Source organism: Dryobates pubescens, chromosome 43, assembly GCF_014839835.1.
Source record: "Dryobates pubescens isolate bDryPub1 chromosome 43, bDryPub1.pri, whole genome shotgun sequence".
Classification (NCBI taxonomy): Eukaryota; Metazoa; Chordata; class Aves; order Piciformes; family Picidae; genus Dryobates; species Dryobates pubescens.
In genome coordinates this window covers 1,172,809-1,192,377 of record NC_071654.1, presented here as the reverse complement: position 1 = coordinate 1,192,377, position 19,569 = coordinate 1,172,809, and the positions used below count along the sequence as shown (strand labels likewise).

Below are 19,569 nucleotides of genomic sequence, written 5' to 3'. Positions count from 1 at the left end.
TCTTGTCTGAGCGACCACTGCTCCACCCATACTGGATTATCTGGTTTCCATTTTAATGTGAGGGTTGGTTGCTGACCAGTAGCCGCTACAGAAAAGGAACAGAAACGAGTTTTGCTCCTAGCTAACTTAAGGCATCTCTGCCCAATAGAGCAACTAGAAGGGTTAACAAGTATGGTCTTACAGTGATTGATTGGTGGTCTTTAAAAGCTAATTACACCGGCTCTTTGCTGACCCAGGTTGTTTGGATACCTTCTAAACCCATGACTCCAGAGTTTGCCATCAGCAGTGGCTAGTGACCATTCCATTTATGGCAAGGTATAATAGTGACATCAGCTCCAGTATCCACAATCCTTGAAAGTTGTATAGTTTGTCCACAAGGGTGTCTGATTGTTACAGTCTGTTCTGCTTTTCCCTTTTGGATTTCTAGGGCCAAGAAGCTATTGAGAAGCCAAGTGGAGTACTGCATCCAGTTCTGGAGCCCCTATTAGGATCTGGATGTGCTGGAAGGTGTCCAGAGAAGGGCCCTGAGGATGATCAGAGGGCTGGAGCACCTCTCCTGTGAGGACAGACTGGGAGAGTTGGGGTGTTCAGTCTGGAGAAGAGAAGCCTCCAAGGAGACCTTATTGTGGCCTTCCAGTATCTGAAAGGGGCCTACAAGAAAGCTGGTGTGGCACTTTTTAGGGTGTCAGGTAATGATAGGACTAGGGGGAATGGAAAAAAAATAGAAATGGGTAGCTTCAAGTTGGATATTAGGAAGAAATTCTTCCCCATGAGGGTGGGGAGACACTGGAACAGGTTGCCCAGGGAGGTGGTAGGAGCCCCATCCCTGGATGTTTTTAAGGCCAGGCTGGATGTGGCTCTGAGCAACTGCTGTTAAGTATTATACTAATGGGATCTCTCTGGGAAAGAGTCTCATACAGTTTTCCCTTTTGCAACCTTATCCTCTAGATCTGGTCTAGTTGTGCGACTAAGGGTTTCTTAATGTATAGGCAAGATGGCCCTGCGTTTTCAGAGAGGACAGTGATACCACTTGTAATGCATCCAGTAAGAGATGAGCTGCAGCCTGCCTGACACACACTCCCCTGCACACTGGAAAGGCCAGGCAATAAAGAGAGCATTACAAATAGTGGTTGTGCTGTTGGATAAATTCAGTTCATCTGGAAATGGAGGGACAAACCCTAAGTGACTTTCCCTGCCCACTCACTGCGCCAGGGGAGGTTCAGGCTGGATGTTAGGAAAAAGTTCTACACAGAGAGAGTGATTGCCCCTAGGAATGGGCTGCCTGGGGAGGTGGTGGAGTCGCCAACATTGGAGGTTTTCAGGAGAAGACTTGATGGGGTGCTTGGTGCCATGGGTTAGTTGTTTAGGTGGTGTTGGATTGGTTGATGGGTTGGACGCGATGATCTTGAAGGTCTCTTCCAACCTGGTTTATTCTATGTATTCTATGTATTCTATATGGGTGGAACCTCCTTGTCCTCAAATCCTGTTAGAAGCCTTAGGCACTCGGGACTCAACTGGTATTAGCTGAGCAATTGTGGTCCCAACAGGAGTGCTAACAGGAGGGGTAATGGTATAGAGCATAACTTTTATAACCCAGTCATGATGAGACTCTATTAAACTGGGAGCTATAAAGATGCCCTGTCTAGAGGTAGACAATCTGCCCATTAACAGAGCACAGGGTAGAAGCCCGTGCTGTTCAGACTCAACAACAACATTGGTGGACTCAAGAGTGACGTCCACTGCAGTTGTGTATCCTGACTTTAACCCATAGGTAGCTATGGCTTGTTTAGCTTCTTTTAACATTTCCTAGTCCAGAGATTGCCATATTCTTTGTTGACCTTCTAATACCACAGGAGATGCATGTACAGGAAAATCTACAGATTCTCCATCTATTCCTGCATTTCTCACAATACCTTTCCACAAGCTCAGCGCAGCAGTTCCCCGTCCCTCCCACCTCCCAATCCCTTACACTATCCCTTACACTTCAGAATTCGATTGTAGCCTCCATCGCAGGGAGATGCTGAGAATGCCTGGGATCTGAGAGGCAGGGAGGGTAGCGCAGCTGGAGCCGCTGGGGAGGGGCCACCACTGGGGCCACTGGGGCCACCAGCATGGGGATAGCCACCGGGGCCACTGGGGTCGTTGCTGTGACTGCTGCCATGGGGGCAGCTGCCGGGGCCACCGCTACAGTCGGTGCTGCTGGTGTCGGTGGTGCATTGATCGGTGCTGCCTTGGTCGGGGCAGTCGGGGCCGCCGGGGCTCACGAGGGCCACCGGGGCTCATGGGGGCTGCCGGGGCTCATGGGGGCTGCTGGAGCTCGCGGGAGGGGTGCGGTCATAAAAATGCCGTAACCACGAGCCTCCAAGCACTCCATTTTTCCTAAGAGGAGCTGTAGAACAAAGTTGGTGCTGCTTGGTTTCTCAACATCGGTGTTTTCGTCTTCCGAATCCCAGCTGTCTCTGTCGGTATTAGAGGAAGCTCAGAGTATAGCTCACAGTATCACCAAGGTTGGAAGAGACCTCAAAGAGTCCAACCTGTCACCACAGACCTCATGACTAGACCATGGCACCAAGTGCCACGTTCAATCCCCTCTTGAACATCTCCAGGGACGGTGACTCCACCACCTCCCTGGGCAGCAGATTCCAATGCTGAACAACTCTCTAAGTGAAGAACTTTCTCCTCACCTCGAGCCTAAACTTCCCCTGGCACAGCTTGAGACTGTGTTACCTTGTTCTGGTGCTGGTTGCCTAAAAGAAGAGACCAACCCCTTCCTGGCTACAACCACCTTTCGGGTAGTTGTAGAGAGCAATGAGGTCACCCCTGAGCCTCCTCTTCTCCAGGCTAAACAATCCCAGCTCCCTCAGTCTCTCTTCATAGGGCTGTGCTCAAGGCCACTCCCCAGCATTGTTGTCCTTCTCTGGACATGTTCAAGTGTCTCAATATCCTTCTTAAACTGAGGGGCTCAGAAGTGGACACAGTACTCAAGCTGTGGCTTAATCAGTGCAGAGTACAGGGGCACAATGACTTCCCTGCTCTGCTGCATGCATTAAATCAAACCTGGAATTTAAATGCCTGTCAAAATTCAATTGTAGCACACCAGTAAGGTGTTTTGAGAACCAGGATATGTGGGATGATAATTTGCTCTCTGCCCCATTAGAGCCTCAAGAATTAGATATTTCAGGGACTTTACAAGCAGAAAGCTGTGTGTACCTGCAGCAGAGATCTGGAGCTGATCTAGTACTATGATCTTTAATCACACTCCCTTTGCCTTAGAGCCATGCAGGCTTAGCCTAACAGCTGAATGAGATGATCAGGGAGGTTTGTAGAACAAAGCTGAACACATAGCACCAGCTCAGCTAAGGGAAATGGCATCATGGTTTGCAAAACAAGACAAGGAAACAACAAAAGTGTTGCTTGAATTAGCCACTGATGTGGAGAATGTCAGCCCTGCCAGGCTGCAAAATCGAGCTGCTGTTGGTTCTTTGTTCTCAGCTCCCGATCAGGGCTGGACAGAATGTGATGGTCTGTGTTGTGCACACTGAAGTGATCATTCTAAAGATAGACATAAGAGTATTACAAACTGGGTTGTGAATATTACTGATTGGATTAATCCTGGTGTTGGCAGTGCCCTGTTCATTCTCATGGCTGCAAAGGGCCCTGCAGAAGATAGGGAGCCCTGGGCAAAAAGGAGGAATTGTAGGTAAAGCAGGTGGCCATGGGCAGCTTTAACCTTGAACTAAGCAGAGCTCTGCCCTTGAATCAGGAATGTAAACAACACCAGGAAAGATCTGTGAACAACAAAGGAAGAAACACAGAGAACTTCCCAGGCTACCAAAAGGGGGAGAGAGGTGCCTGGACACCAAGCCTAAACCAATCACTTAAGTACAAAGGGCAAATGGACACAGAAAGAAAAATATATAAGCCATGATGTGTATTAAACAAGTGGCCTCTGCTGCTGGCTGCTGCTTGAGCACATCTTGGTGTCAGCCTTTTTCTTGGCCACCAGCACTGCACAGCCTTGGCTGTTGAGTTTTTCCAGTTCTCTGAATCACTTCTTCCTGTTGTTTATTTGGAGAACCTTGAGTTTTCCCTTCCATCAGCTAGCCAGGAGAAGTTCTCCTCACCTTTCACTGCCTGTTTTGGAATCTCTTGCTCTTGTCACAAGTCATTGGTTTGGTCACCAGCTCTGTTCAGACTTTTCCCTTCACCTTCTGTGGCAGTTCAGGCTGGGTGCCTTCTATTACTGCCACATAGGCTACACCTCCTGTGTCCAGAGGGTCCAACCCAATAAGGAGGACAGAGGAAACAGCCTATTTCATACCCATAATATCCGGCACCCTATAAATCCATCTCAAAGTCCTTCTCTTCCTCTTTCTTCCCTCTTTGCTCCCATGGGAGATGCTTTCTATAGGGTAATGGTGGGGGAGTATCTCATGGCCAAGGGTCTGGCAAGGCTGAGAGGCCCAACAGGACCAAGATCTTTGTGCCTTTGGCTCTGGCAGTTGCCTCTGCCACCAAGGCCTGTGAGGAGAAACTTGGCTTTGAGGCTTTGAGGTTCTTCTATTGCAAGGGCAGTGGTCAGAACTTGGCCTTTCCGCTTCCTAGACCAAAGGCAAGTTTTTCTGCCCTGTACTTTGCCTTTGTCTCCCTGCAATCCTGGCCTCTAACAAGCTGCTCTAACAAGTCCCTGGGGAGCCTTCGTCAGTAACAAGCCTCAGTGAAGCCAATCAGTGCTTCAAGGTACTTTGGAGTTTGCTTCTGCCTTGGACTTGTTGAGAGGCTTCTTGGCAGAGTCTCCTGGCAGTACCTAAGGATGATGTAATCAGCCCCAAATACTCCATGGGGCTCATTAAATACTGCTGAACCTCTAATTATTGCCAAGGTTTCTGCAGCTAACTGGAGAGGTTTTTATTGTACAAACCATCTGATAAAAAGTATTTTTAAAGGTACAGTTCATTCCTTTTCAGCAGGAGTTGTCTCTTTGCAAGCAAACCACAGCAAAACCTGACAAGGTCCTACCGTGGTCACTGCTCATCCTCACTCCCCACTGCCCCCAGCAGAGCCCAGAGCCACAGGTGAGGGACAGGATCTGCCTTGCCAGGGGCTGGGAATCATGGCTTGACCCTTTGGATCAATGAAACCCCTCCAGGTTTCCTCAGCAGCAGAGCCACCTTGAGCTGCTTGTCCTGACCTGACAGCACTGCCTCAGTTTTCTGCGCTCACCAGAGCCTGGAGATGCTTCAGTGTCTCCAGTGAAGCTTCCCTTCCATCCACTCTCACCTTCTCCTCTAACCAGACCCTGGGGACCCTTTCCCAGTATGCTTCACTGGGACCCATTAAGAGTAGAATAAACTTCAGAGTTTCAAGCTGACTTTGACTTCTGGAGAGGTTTCATCAGCTTCTCAGTCTCTGAGGTTCATGGACTTGGCAGCAAAGCCTCCAGAGGGCTCCTTTAAAATACCTGGGCTGGTTCTGTTGTTCTGAGCCAGGCCAGGCTCCAGGTCTGGAAGGAGCAGCTGGCAAGCAGGCAGTGCTGCAGGAGACAGCTCTGGCCAGGAGCAGTTCCTCTGCACAGCACAGTAGTACTGAGGATACTGCCTGAGGATCTCAGGGAGATGAGGAAGGCAGAGAGAGCTTCGAGGTGGCCAGGAATGGGAGGATGACTGAGAGCTCACTGGAGCAGGAGTCACTACAGTAACTGACACAGTGAGGCTGTGGGTGCAGGACACTGCAGCTGTAGCTCCTGGAGGCATCTCCATCTCGGCAGCTGATGCTCAGCTGAAGGCTCCTGGACTGTGCACACAGAAGGAGGATCAAAGCCCTTCAGTTCCATCCTGTGAGCAGCAGTGAGCAGAGCTGGGTAAGCAGAAGGCTTCACCCCCATTCCCTCTGCCTTTCTCTCTTCCCTTCACTGTCTGCAGCACTGCAGGCTTGGTCCCTGGTTCTCCACCTCTCCATGGGACTCTTGTTCTCTGGCATTAGGCTGCTGGTCGCTTTCTGTTCTTACACCAGAGACAGAGGTTATGAACGTGACATGGGTTGGTAGTGATGGGAGTCATCTGATTCATTCCTCATGCATCTCATAGAGAGAGATTATGATGAGCTTCAGGGAAGTGTGCCCTAACTTGTCACTGCCTTTCCCTCCTTGGACAGATCTCCATGGCCAGAGGCAGCAGATGGCCAACAGCAGCTCCATCACCCACTTCCTCCTCCTGCCATTCCCAGGCACAAGGCAGCTGCAGCTCCTGCACTTCTGCCTCTTCCTGGCCATCTACCTGGCTGCCCTGCTGGGCAATGGCCTCATCATCAGCACCATAGCCTGGGATCACCACCTCCACACCCCCATGTACTTCTTCCTCCTCAACCTTGCCCTCACTGACCTGGGCATCATCTCCACCACTGTGCCAAAATCCATGGACAATTCCCTGTGGGACAGCAGGGACATCTCCTATGCAGGATGTGCTGCACAAGTATTTCTGCTTTTCTTTTTCATTTCAGCAGAGTATTCTCTCCTCACCACCATGTCCTACGATCGCTACGTTGCCATCTGCAGATCCCTGCACTATGAGACCCTCCTGGGCAGCAGAGTTTGTGTCCACCTGGCAGCAGCTGCCTGGGCCTGTGGGGTTTTCTATGGACTGCTGCACACAGCCAATACATTTTCCCTGCCCCTCTGCCATGGCAATGCTGTGGAGCAGTTCTTCTGTGAAGTCCCCCAGGTCCTCAAGCTCTCCTGCTCCACATTCTACCTCAGGGAACTTTGGCTTCTTGTAGCCAGTGGCTGTTTATTCTTTGTCTGTTTTGTGTTTATTGTGGTGTCCTATGTGCAGATCTTCAGGGCAGTGCTGAGGATCTCCTCTCAGCAGGGACGCCACAAAGCCTTTGCCACCTGCCTCCCTCACCTGGCTGTGGTCTCCCTGTTTCTCAGCACTGGCTTCTTTGCCTACCTGAAGCCTTCCTCCATCTCCTCCCCACCCCTGGACCTGGTGGTGTCAGTTCTGTACTCAATGTTGCCTCCAGCAGTGAACCCTCTCATCTACAGCCTGAGGAACCAGGAGCTCAAGGCTGCCCTGAGGAAAATGATCCCTGGATGCTTTCAGAAACAATAAACTCTTTGTCCTCTCTTGCAGAGTAGTTCTGATGTCACTCAGTGCAGGCCCAGCCTGGCTGCTCGAGTTCTGGCTGCTGCTGGGGCTGTTCCCCTTGTGTGAATGTTGTTCTCACACAAATGTCTTTCTTTAGACCATTTCTGGTTCAGTGTTGTCCTGTCTGGTGCGACCCAGAGGCTGCAGACATGAGGAGCTGTGCTCCCTATGTGTTCAACACAATAAAGGACCCTGCAGGGAGTTGTTAGTCTGAGTTCCTTCCTCCAAGGCTTCTGTGGAGCTGCAGGGCAGTGCCTGTGTGCAGAGGTGGAGGGGCAAAGTCCCAGCACAGCAGCAGTGCCAGGCAGCCCCAGAGCTTGGGCTGTCCTCAGCTGCTCTTTTTGCCTTTCTACTGCTCTTTCTGCCTTTCCACCCTCTCCTGCTGAGCCTCTGTGCAAGGCCTGAGTGCTCTGGCAGCTTGAGCTTTGTGCTGCTGTGTGGCAGTGCTGGGACTGCAGGCAGGAAGAGGCCAGGGCTGCTTGTGGGACAGAGCTGTGCTCCAGAGCAGCACTGCCATCAGAACAGGAGGTCTCCTCATGCCTTCATACCCCAACCCCCTCCCATTACAGACTGCACCTACTAAGAGTCCAAACTGGATACCCTGACCAGCTTCCAGTATAGACTCAGTCTAAATATTGTCTCTTTAACCCCTCCCAGTACAGATGTGGCCTCATCCCAGTACAAGCTAGCACATATTTTCTTCTTCCCCTGCAGTCTGGATCCCTGGGTCCCTTCCTCTGCAGTCAACCCACCGCAGTCCTATCCCGGCACAGAATGTATCCCCTGGCTCCCTTCCCAGTACCATCTGCATCCATCCCAGTACAAACTGCATGCCCTCATGCCCTCCCAGTACAGTCTGGGCCCTGTCTCAGTCCCCAAATCATCCCTTTTCTCCCTCCAAGTATGCCTTAAGCCTTGTCTCAATAAAATCTGGATACCCTTAGGCACTGCCAGCAGCAGTTCCAGTCTGTTGGCGATGGAGAACGGAGACAATACAAATGACCAATATGATCGAGTATTGTTCGTTTTTTAAGGGAACCTCTACAACTTATATAAACACTGAGAGCATCGTTGGCATAGCTTCATTGGTTCCCCACGAGTGACCACACATTGTGCTGTTATAGATTATTGGTCACACTACTAATGACACACGAGGCTGTTGATGCAGGTGTGTGTCCTGTTATTCCCAGATAACTCTCTGTGTTTATAGCTACCAGTGCCCTGCTTTAGTTACATGCTGCAGGCACAGCACTGTTTTGCTGCATTGCTAGCTACTTCTGCACTTATGCTGAGCATGGCCTACCACCATGTCAGGCTCTAAGCCTATACTGCCAGATTGCTCACACTGCTTATTGCTACCATTGCCACAGATCCCCCTTTTTGGTTTTGTGAGCAATCTGGTCATGGGAGTTGTCTCATCCCATACAAGATACTCTTTGCATACACAGAAGCAAGCAAGGTAAAGCTAAGCTGTATAGCAAAAGGAAAAGTTCTGCAATGCAGCATGTCTAACAGACTGATGTAACCCATACAAGGCACAAAGCTTAAGTTGAGCTAGTTACAACGTTCTGACAGAGCTGGCATAATCCATGGTCAAAGATAACAAACATTGTAAAGAAGAACTTAGATCTTAATAGTTCCCATCTTTACATTTCACTCCTCTTGTAGACAGAGAAGACTTGATTATGCCTGAATACATTGCACACAAAGATTGAGGCACAAATGTAATCCTTAGCACTGTCTTTTACAATCCACCTTAGGGTTATGTTGCATCTTTATTTTCTCTAGGATAGTCAAAAATCATGAATTGTTTAATGGCAGCAAGAGTTCTTTAATCTGTAAAGGTAGATCTGGCCAGGCTCTAGCTTCACAGACAGAAAACTCGCAGGCAAACAGCAAGAGCAAAAAGAGCTTCATTGCTTTGCTCAATATAAAATTACACAAAATAACATGGTTTTGCTCATCCTAGTAATTCTAATCTCTTAACATTCACACAACAGTTAAGCAGTCACGACACTCGGTTAGAAGTTAGATGCTTTCTGTTGACAGCTTGGATCATCGTGACAGTCATTGAGGTCAGTGCTAAGCAGGTTTGCTGGTTGTCATTTTCATGACAGTTGTGCTGTATGTCTTGTGGTGAGAGGGTTACAGCACTGCTAGGGTTGATGTTTCTAGGGTTACAGCATCTCTAGGGTTACCATGAGCTAATTTTTTCTGCTATGGGGGTATTCTCTCTTCCCCCCCCCCCTTTTTTTTTTGTTTTGATTTTGTTTTGGTTCAGTTTTTGTTTGGCGAAATGTAAAGATGAAACTTTATCTCCTAGGATGTCTGCATTCAGAGGCACACTTAGTTAACAAAAGAGAAGACAAAGTTATCAAACAACCATAATATTCAGTCCTAATTCCTGTGGTGCCATGGTGCATTCTTCTGAATGGCGTTTGTGATCCCAGATGATCGATGTTCAGCTTCATGGGCAATGCTGTGTCCTCACGGTCTTGATTCCTCTGCTGTTGTTTATTGCGATGATCGCAGGTAGCAGGAAAGAAAGCTTGAGGCGACCTACTTGTCATTTGTTTTTAAATTTTATTTCTTGTTTACTTTCCTAATTATTATTTGTATTTTGTTGTTGCAATTTTTAATCTGTATTTTAATTTGTTATTCTAATCACCTTTTTAACTTTAATGTTTTTGTTTTTCTTTTTATCTAGTATTGAATCTTTTATTTAGTTTGATCTTATATTCTTCAATTTTTTTTTGCATGTTTAATTCATTTAATCTATTTTCTATTTTTATGTTGTATTTTTGCTTTTTTATTATATTTTGTAACCTGCTTTTCTATTAATTCTTTTTATTATTATTGTGCATTTTAACTTTCTTGATGTCTTCTTTCTCTATAGAGTTTTTGTTTTAATCTAGTAGTCTTGATAATCCTTATTTTTTATTTATTGCTAACAAGCCTTATGTTTTGTTAACAGCTATTTTTGTCAGTAATCCTTAGGATTTTTTAGTTTGTCATATTTTGTTTTTAATATTTTTATTTTTATTGTTGCTCTTCTTGTTTATTACTCTGTTATTTAGTACTCTATTATTCTGTTATTTAGTACTCTATTTTTTGTATCCAGAGTTTTTGTACCTTTGTTATATTTTGTATGTTTAAACTTTTTCTTTGCACCTGTTACCTTTTTTGTTCACCCCTTTTTTTTTTTTTTAATTTTTTGTAGTCTATGTCTAAGAAGGAAATCTAAAGATTGCTGGGTTAGGAACTGGCTGGAGGGCCGAGGCAAGAGAGTGGTGGTGAATGGTGCCACATCCGGCTGGCGGCCAGTCACCAGTGGCGTCCCCCAGGGATCAGTGCTGGGCCCCATCCTCTTTAACATCTTCATTGATGATCTGGATGAGGGGGTTGAGTCAGTCATCAGCAAGTTTGCAGATGACACCAAGTTGGGAACAGATGTTAGTCAGTTAGAGGGTGGAAAGGCTCTGCAGAGGGACCTTGACCGACTGGACAGATGGGCAGAGTCCAAGGGGATGGCATTTAATAAGTCCAAGTGCCGGGTGCTGCACTTTGGCCACGGCAACCCCATGCAGAGCTACAGGCTGGGGTCAGAGTGGCTGGAGAGCTGCCAAACAGAGAGGGACCTGGGGGTGCTGATTGACACCCGCCTAAACATGAGCCAGCAGTGTGCCCAGGTGGCCAAGAGGGCCAATGGCATCCTGGCCTGTATTAGGAATAGTGTGGCCAGCAGGAGCAGGGAGGTCATTGTGCCCCTGGACTCTGCATTGGTTAGGCCACACCTTGAGTACTGTGTCCAGTTCTGGGCCCCTCAGTTTAGGAAGGACATCGAGACACTTGAACGTGTCCAGAGAAGGGCAACAAGGCTGGTGAGAGGCCTTGAGCACAAGCCCTATGAGGAGAGGCTGAGGGAGCTGGGTTTGTTTAGCCTGGAGAAGAGAAGGATCAGAGGCGACCTCATTGCCCTCTACAACTACCTGAAAGGTGGTTGTAGACAGGAGGGGGTTGGTCTCTTCTCCCAGGCAACCAGCACCAGAACAAGGGGACACAGTCTCAAGTTGTGCCAGGGGAGGTTTAGACTCGAGGTGAGGAAAAAGTTCTTTACTGAGCGAATCATTCGTCATTGGAATGGGCTGCCCAGGGAGGTGGTGGAGTCGCCGTCCCTGGAGGTGTTCAAGGGGAGATTGGACGTGGCACTTGCTGACATGATCTAGTTGTGAGGTCTGTTGGAACAGGTTGGACTTGATGATCCTTGGGGTCTCTTCCAACCTTAGTTACTGTGATACTGTGATACTGTGATACTGTGACATTATATTAGCTAAAGAATACCGTTGAAAAAGAATACCTATTCACTACAAACCTTAACATTATTACAATATTACATGGAGCTCCTTTGAAATGCCTAGGCACACAACTGAGAAGGTCCAAACCAAAACAAAATCCCACAACTCATCACTAAGTACTCACACCTCAGTACAATCACCATGCATTAACTACCCACAAGTACTAAATGCATACCATTAATCATTCTTATTACAAAAACTTAGCAAAACTCTAAATAGCAAATCTCTGAAAGACATTACAACCAGAAATGAGAAAATTAGCACTGTTGCTTTAAATCAGAGCAGAGTTGCGGCTAAAGCCACTGGGAAGGGGGGTCGCTGGTGCGAGCCTCTGTGGGGGAAAGGGGTGGGGGCCGGGCAAGCGGCCGCCGCTGGGCTGCTGCTGCTGTCAGTGCTGCCAGTATCAGTGGTGCGTCAGCCGGTACTGCCTTTGTCGGAGCTGTCGGTATCCACGGGGGCCGGCAGGGCTGGTGGGCGGGGTGCGGTGGTAAGAACGCTGTCACCCCGAGCCCCCAAGCGCTCCGTTGTTTCTCAGAGGGGCCATAAAGCAAAGTCAGCGCTGCTTGAAGTCCTCGCTGCCGGTGTTGTGGTCCTCCGAGAGCTGCCTTTTCTCGGCTTTTTCCCTGCTGGGTGCAGACGGCAGTGGCCGCTGCAAGATGTATCGGGGGTGGCCCCGGTCGATCGGTTGATACTTTGAAACACATCGTCTGGCTACAACTCGTCCTGACAACTTTGCTGTAACTGCAGCAGCCATTCGCTGTTCTAGTTTATGTTTTTTAATACAGTTTATGCATTCTTGCCACGGCTTTTGCAGCTTGATAGTGACCCAGTCCCACAGTCTGTTTCCATAGTCCCTCCAAACAATTTCATCAAAATAACTATCTCCACTAGCAAAAACCCAGGAATTATCTTAGACGATACATCTGCCTTTTGTTTTTCTAAAAAACAATGAAGCAATGAGAAAGCTACCTCTTTTTCCATAATCAGCGGTATCCGTCCTTCCACGCTGGTGTCCTTAAGGCTCTTCTGTGCCACAAACTTCCCTAACTGTTCTAAATAAAGCAAGCCTTGTTTCTCAAGGACACATTAAAAGGGCTACTTCGCTCTCCATACCCCGGCTGGGGATTTCCTTAAGTGCAGCCTTAAACCTGAGCCGGCAGCCCTTACCCGGATGGCGAGCAGAATTCTTCCTAGTGAATCCTTGCCCAGGCATGGTACGAACCCCCTACGCCAGCGTCGGGTTCACATTTTGCCCGTTGATTGCTGCACAGACCTGGGAATACCCTTCGACACACTCCGTCCCCACCCGTGCCTCCTTCCTTCAGCAGCCGTAGATCGCGAACTTGCTGAAGCAGCCGTCGGATACTCTTCCGTTCCTATAAAGCCTTCATGTCCCTGTGTTCGGGCGCCAGATGTCGGGAAGAGAAATCCATCGGTGAGGGGGGTGAGAGAAAGACTCGCAGCAATCAATATGATTGATAAGCAAGCTTCCACTTTATTGTTCCACACTTCCTTATTTATAGTCTTATACATAGTTAATTCCATTCTAATTTAACACATACTATTGGTCACTTTCTAAAGGGTTACATCATTGTTTTCACTACTCTGTGGAATTGCCTAATTGCTCTTTTTCCCAGATCGTCACTACTCCTGGCACTTGGCTTTGTTGAAGCTCTTCCTGGTAACGTTGGCCATGGATCCAATCTATCCAAGTCCTTCTGCAGAGCCTCCCTACCCTCATGCAGATCAACTCTGCCCCCTCACTTGGTGTCATCTGCTGACTCACTGCTGAACGCTCTGTGTCTTCACCAAGGTCATCAATAAATTTATTAAACAGAAGTGCTCCCAACACTGAGCCCTGAGGAACACCACTTGTGACCTGCCACCAGCTGGATTTAACTTCACTGAGCACCACTCTTTGGTCCCTTTCACCCAACCAGGCCTGTATCCATCAGAGCATTGCTCATTCAAACAAAGGATGGGTCCTGGTCTGTGCTGGGATGGAATCAGGGTTTCAGGAGATGCACTTTGTCCTGGGATGAGACTCAGACTGTGCTGGGAGATGGCAATGGGATCCCATTTGTACCAAGATCAGGCCACAGCTGCACTGGGATCAGGATATCCACTTTGTGCTGTGCTGGGTGCAGCTGGGACTGAGAAGGGGTCCAAGGGATGCACTTTGTAGTGGCACAGAAAACTGTGTGGGAGATGTCAAAGTGATGCAGTTTGTTCTGAGATAAGACCACATCTGAGATGGGAAGGGTTCAGGAGATGCAGTTTGTACTGAGATGTGACCAGGTCTGTACTGGGAAGGGTTAAATGGTTTCCAATCGTACCAGCACCTCTGGGTGCTCTGGGGGGATGAGGGCAGACAGCAATGTTGCACTCCCACGCTGAGCAGGGTGACATCACCACGCTGGTCATCCCCTCCATGGCACTGCCTGATGGTGGCTTCTAACTCTGTGTGGGCACCAGCGCTGCTGGCACAGCAAGTGCAGCCATCAAGGAGGCCGTGGTGCCAGGTGAGGTGGGTGGGTGGCACTGTCATGGTACAGGGATCTTTTGGTGGGACCAAAACCCCCCCAGGTGCCTCCTGGCAGGGATGGCAGTGCCAGTCCACATCGAGTCCTCATCCCCATCCCCCACCAAGGGCCAGAGCCTGCACCTTGACTGCGTGGTGGCAGGACCTGGCTCCAGCACCATCACCTGGTACAGGCGTGGCAGCTCCTTGCCTGCTGGGCACCAGGTAGGGCCTGAGCAGCACGAGCAGCACCCCAAGCCCCGCCCTGTCCCCCACCCTGTGACACTGATGGCTGTCCTCAACCTCAGGTCTCAGGCTCCCGGCTGCATGGATGGGAGCACACTGCGATGGGTTAGGAACTGGCTGGAGGGCCGAGCCCAGAGAGTGGTGGTGAATGGTGCCACAACCAGCTGGCAGCCAGGCACCAGTGGTGTGCCCCAGGGATCAGTACTGGGCCCCAAGCAGATCAAAGAGGAGGGAGCTGTGCAGTGGCACTTGGGCCTATCTGAATGGCACCATTGGTGCAAAATGGGCAGATGGGCAGAGTCCAATGGGATGGCATTTAATAAGTCCAAGTGCCGGGTGCTGCACTTTGGCCACGGCAACCCCATGCAGAGCTACAGGCTGGGGTCAGAGTGGCTGGAGAGCAGTCAGACTGAGAGGGACCTGGGGGTGCTGGTTGACGGTAGACTGAACATGAGCCTGCAGTGTGCCCAGGCAGCTAAGAGGGCCAATGGCATCCTGGCCTGCATCAGGAACAGTGTGGCCAGCAGGAGCAGGGAGGTCATTCTGCCCCTGTACACTGCACTGGTTAGGCCGCACCTCGAGTACTGTGTCCAGTTCTGGGCCCCTCAGTTTAGGAAGGAGGTTGACTTGCTGGAACGAGTCCAGAGAAGAGCAACAAAGTTGGTGAGGGGTTTGGAACATAAGCCCTACGAGGAGAGGCTGAGGGAGCTGGGGTTGTTTAGCCTGGAGAAGAGGAGACTCAGGGGTGACCTTATTGCTCTCTACAACTACCTGAAGGGAGGTTGTAGACAGACGGATGTTGGTCTCTTCTCCCAGGCGGCCAGTACCAGAACAAGAGGACACAGTCTGAGGCTGCACCAGGGGAGGTTCAGGCTAGATGTTAGGAAAAAGTTCTATGCAGAAAGAGTGATTGCACATTGGAATGGGCTGCCTGGGGATGTGGTGGAGTCGCCATCACTGGAGGTTTTCAGGAGAAGACTTGATGGGGTGCTTGGTGCCGTGGGTTAGTTGTTTGGGTGGTGTTGGATTGGTTGATGGGTTAGATGTGATGATCTTGAAGGTCTCTTCCAACCTGGTTTATTCTATGTATTCTATGCATGTGCCCTATGTCATGAAAGCTGACTCCAGTGAGACTGTGTGCAGGGCCAGCCTGGGCACAGGTGCCCATGAGGCCTCAGTCATTGTCACCGTGGTGCCCAGCTCCAGCTTGTCCTATGGTAAGAGCAGGCTCGGTGGCACTGCTGGGGATGTGCTGGGCCCAGCCAGGTGACCACAGCTCCATCCAGATTGTAATATGTGGAGACCAGACTGAACTGGAATGGGTCAGGGAATGCAGCTTGAACTGGAAGTGAGGCCAGGATGTACTGGGAGGGGATAAGGGGATCCACTTTTTATTGAGACAAGGCCGAATGTGTACCAGGAGGGATGAAAGGGATCCTGTTTGAACTGGGACGGCATGAGGGTGTGCAGTATGTACTAGAATGGATGCAGATGGTAGTGGGAAGGGAGTCAGGGGATATATTCTGTGCTGGGATGGGACCCAGGCTGCAGTGCTAGAGCACAGTAGGATCCAGTTTGTAGTGGGATGAGGCCACATCTGTACTGGGAAGGGTTAAAGAGACCATGTTTGGACTGAGTCTATATTGGAAGGGGGTCAGGGTATACACTTTGGACTCTGAGTAGGTGCAGTCTGTAATGGGAGGGTGTGACCGTTTGAGGCTGTGCCTTTAAGAAAGGGGCACACTGGCTAAATGTTTATAGAATATTTTGGTATTCTAAATGAATTTCATTGGCCAAGTAAGGTGGGAGGTGAGATTGTTAGACCCAGGGGAGCTGGGACTTTCTCTCAGTCTTCCTTCCTTCGCTGTCCCTTTCGGCTGGATCTGCTTCTGGGATTCTTGCCAAGAGATAAGAACTAACTAACTCTCTGTGCTTAGGCCTCTGTCTGCTGTGCTAACCCCTCTTTTCTCTTCTTCTACCTCTTTGGGGGAGAAGGGAGGTAGGGGGGTGAAGCGGGCACAGGAGGAAGCCCCCTCTGTCGGGGGTCTGGTTTCTGATTGAGTTTATTTGCTGTACATTCGTGTATATATTGTAAAATATACTCTCATTTCTCCGACTGAGTTTTAGCCGTGGTCTCTTTCTCAGTGGGGGAGGGAAAGCAGAGCCTTTCCTTTCAAACCACCACACTCCCTTTTTTTTTTGGTGCCCAACATGGGGCTGTCCTGCCTCGGTATGCGAGTGCCCAGTGTGGGGGCGGAGTGCCTCTGACAGGCATCCATGTAGTTTTGGTCTGCGTGAAAGCGGTTGGTTGCGGCACCCTGGATGGATTGAAAAAGGCAGTCGTGGAGCCGGATTGTTGCGACTGGCCTGCCCCAGGGGTGGAGAATTTGCCACTGAGTATGAGAATAAAGGCTCAGCTGAGAAGTTGTGAGGCTTTCCCAGGTGACCAGGATGCCCAACGAATCCATGGAGAACTTGCACCGCAGAAGAGTGAACTCTGCATCGCTGGGAGGTTCCATTGGATGAAGGAAGAAGAACTGGAACGGGCAGACACTTGAGCCTGAATGAGAGACTATTGGGGTGGACGCCCAGATGGAGATATGGACTCCGCCGGACATGTCATCAGAAGCTTTCTGATCTGATGATGTGTTTGGGTGCAGGGATTATGGTATGAAATAAGGGGTGGCTCCTGTCGTAGTTTGGGCTGGGTGCCCTCTGCTACAGGGGTGTTTCCTGTGTCCAGAAGTCCATCCCAGTGGGTGGACGCAGGAAATTAGGTATTTCTACCATAATCCCTTGCACCACTATAAATTTTGTGGTGGGGTCTGGTACTTCCTCTTTCCTTCCCTCTCCGAGACTTGGTAACTGGGGGAGAGATCTCCCTGCCATGGGCCTGATTGGGCCCAAGGCCACTGGGGGATGGGCAGTCTCAGATCTGGCCAGTGGAGACCAGCCTAATAGTTGGGGGGGGAAGGAGGAGCCCTTGGGGTTTTGGATGCACCCTCAGGTGGGGTTTGGGGTCTTTCTTGTCACTATGTTTCCTTTTGTGCACACTGACTGTTCTCTATTTAAACTCTCCACTACCTTTGCAATCAGTTTGTCTGAGTCATTATTTCTGCGCGTGGTGGGGAAGGGGTTTGCCCCAACCCATTACAGAGGGAGTTGGGGTGTGAAGGCATGAGGAGACCTCCTGTGCTGATGGCAGTGCTGCTCTGGAGCACAGCTCTGTCCCAGAAGCTGCCCTGGACTGTCCCTGCCTGCAGCCCCAGCACTGCTGCACAGCAGCACAGTGCCCAAGCTGCCAGAGCACTCAGGGCTTGGCCCAGCACAGAGGCTCAGCAGGAGAGGGTGGAAGGGAAGAAAGAGCAGCTGAGGACAGCCCATGCTCTGGGGCTCCCTGGCACTGCTGCTGTGTTGGGACTCTGCCCCTTCACCTCTGCACACAGGCACTGCCCTGCAGCTCCACAGAAGCCTTGGAGGATGGAACTCAGAAAAACAACTCCCTGCAGGGTCCTTTATTATGTTCAGCACACACAGGGAGCACAGCTCCCCACATACACAGTCTCTAGGTCACATCAAACAGACCAAGAAGGAGCCAGAAATCGTCTGAAGAAAGACATTTGTGTGGCAACAACATTCACACAAGGGGAACAGCACCAGCAGCACCCAGAACTCCAGAAGCCAGGCTGAGCCTGCACTGCGTGACATCAGAACTGCTCTGCAGGGGAAGACAAAGAGTTTATTGCTTCTGATAGCATCCAGGGATCAGTTGGCTCATGGCAGCCTTGACCTCCTGGTTCCTCAGGCTGTAGATGAGAGGGTTCAATGCTGGAGGAACCACTGAGTACAGAACTGACACCACCAGGTCTAGGGATGGGGAGGAGATGGAGGAGGACTTCAGGTAGGCAATGGAGCCAGTGCTGAGAAAGAGGGAGACCACAGCCAGGTGAGGGAGGCAGGTGGCAAAGGCTTTGTGGCGTCCCTGCTGAGAGGGGATCCTCAGCACTGCCCTGAAGATCTGCACATAGGACACCACAATCAACACAAAACAGAGAAAGATTAAAAAGGCACTGGCCACAAGAACCCAAAGTTCCCTGAGGAAGGATGTGGAGCAGGAGAGCTTGAGGATCTGGGGGATTTCACAGAAGAACTGGTCCACAACATTGCCCTGGCAGAGGGGCAGGGAAAATGTATTGGCTGTGTGCAGCAGAGCATAGAGAAAGCCACAGGTCCAGGCAGCAGCTGCCATGTGGCCACAAACTCTGCTGCCCAGGAGGGTCTCATAGTGCAGGGGTCTGCAGATGGCAACATAGCGATCGTAGGACATGGTGGTGAGGAGAAAATATTCTGCATCAATTAGGAATACGAAAAAGAAGACCTGGAGAACACATCCTGCATAGGAGATGTCCCTGCTGTCCCACAGGGAATTGGCCATGGACTTGGGAACAGTGGTGGAGATGGCACCCAGGTCAGTGAGGGCAAGGTTGAGGAGGAAGAAGTACATGGGAGTGTGGAGGTGGTGGTCCCAGGCTATGGTGGTGATGATGAGGCCATTGCCCAGCAGGGCAGCCAGGTAGATGGCCAGGAAGAGGCAGAAGTGCAGGAGCTGCAGCTGCCTTGTGCCTGGGAATGGCAGGAGGAGGAAGTGGGTGATGGAGCTGCTGTTGGCCATTTGCTGCCTGTGGGCATAGAGACCTGTGCAAGGAGGGAAAGGCAGTGACAAGTTAGGGCACACTTCTCTCAGCCTCATTGTAACCCCTGTCTCTGAGCTGCATGAGGATTGGATCAGCTCAGTCCCATCACTACCAACCCATGGCAGAGTTCATCACAGCTTCAAATGCAGCAGGGACCCAGAATTGCCAGGAAGATTCCTCTGGAGTCAGAACAGAAAGTGACCAACAGCCCAATCCCAGGGAACAAGAGTCCCATATTGGTAGGTTGAAATTTCTCCTCAGCATTAGCTTTGCCAGAGCAGCTCAGTCAGAAGCAAATGAAGCTGTATTGACAAGCAAGAGCTACACTCTACAATGGAATGCAATGAACAGGTACAGAACATGCAGGAGTGACAATATTGGACAGGTATTTACAATTAGCAAACAACAGGAAACCCCCTGGTCAGAGACCAGGGAAGCTGTTCCTCTATCCCTGCCCCCCATCCCCCTCTTCCAAGAGAGAAAGGAGGGGTGGAGAGAGAAAAAAAGCAGTGGGTTAGACTTAGCCAAGGGCAGCCAAAGCAGGTGATCTCTTCCCAGCAAAGCAAAACAGCTGAGATGAGAAGAGAAGAGAGAGAATTGTTATGGTA

The 19,569-nt window shown here is 50.0% G+C and overlaps 2 protein-coding genes across 2 annotated transcripts in view; both read right to left on the bottom strand.

The window, feature by feature from the left end:
- Positions 1 to 19,569, bottom strand: part of LOC104302688 (zinc finger protein 721-like) — a 235,891-nt gene that overhangs the window by 168,133 nt on the left and 48,189 nt on the right. The window lies entirely within an intron of this gene.
- Positions 18,007 to 18,939, bottom strand: LOC128899296 (olfactory receptor 14A16-like). The gene has a single exon (XM_054177674.1). It carries the CDS (start codon positions 18,937 to 18,939, stop codon positions 18,007 to 18,009), a length of 933 nt encoding a protein of 310 aa, XP_054033649.1.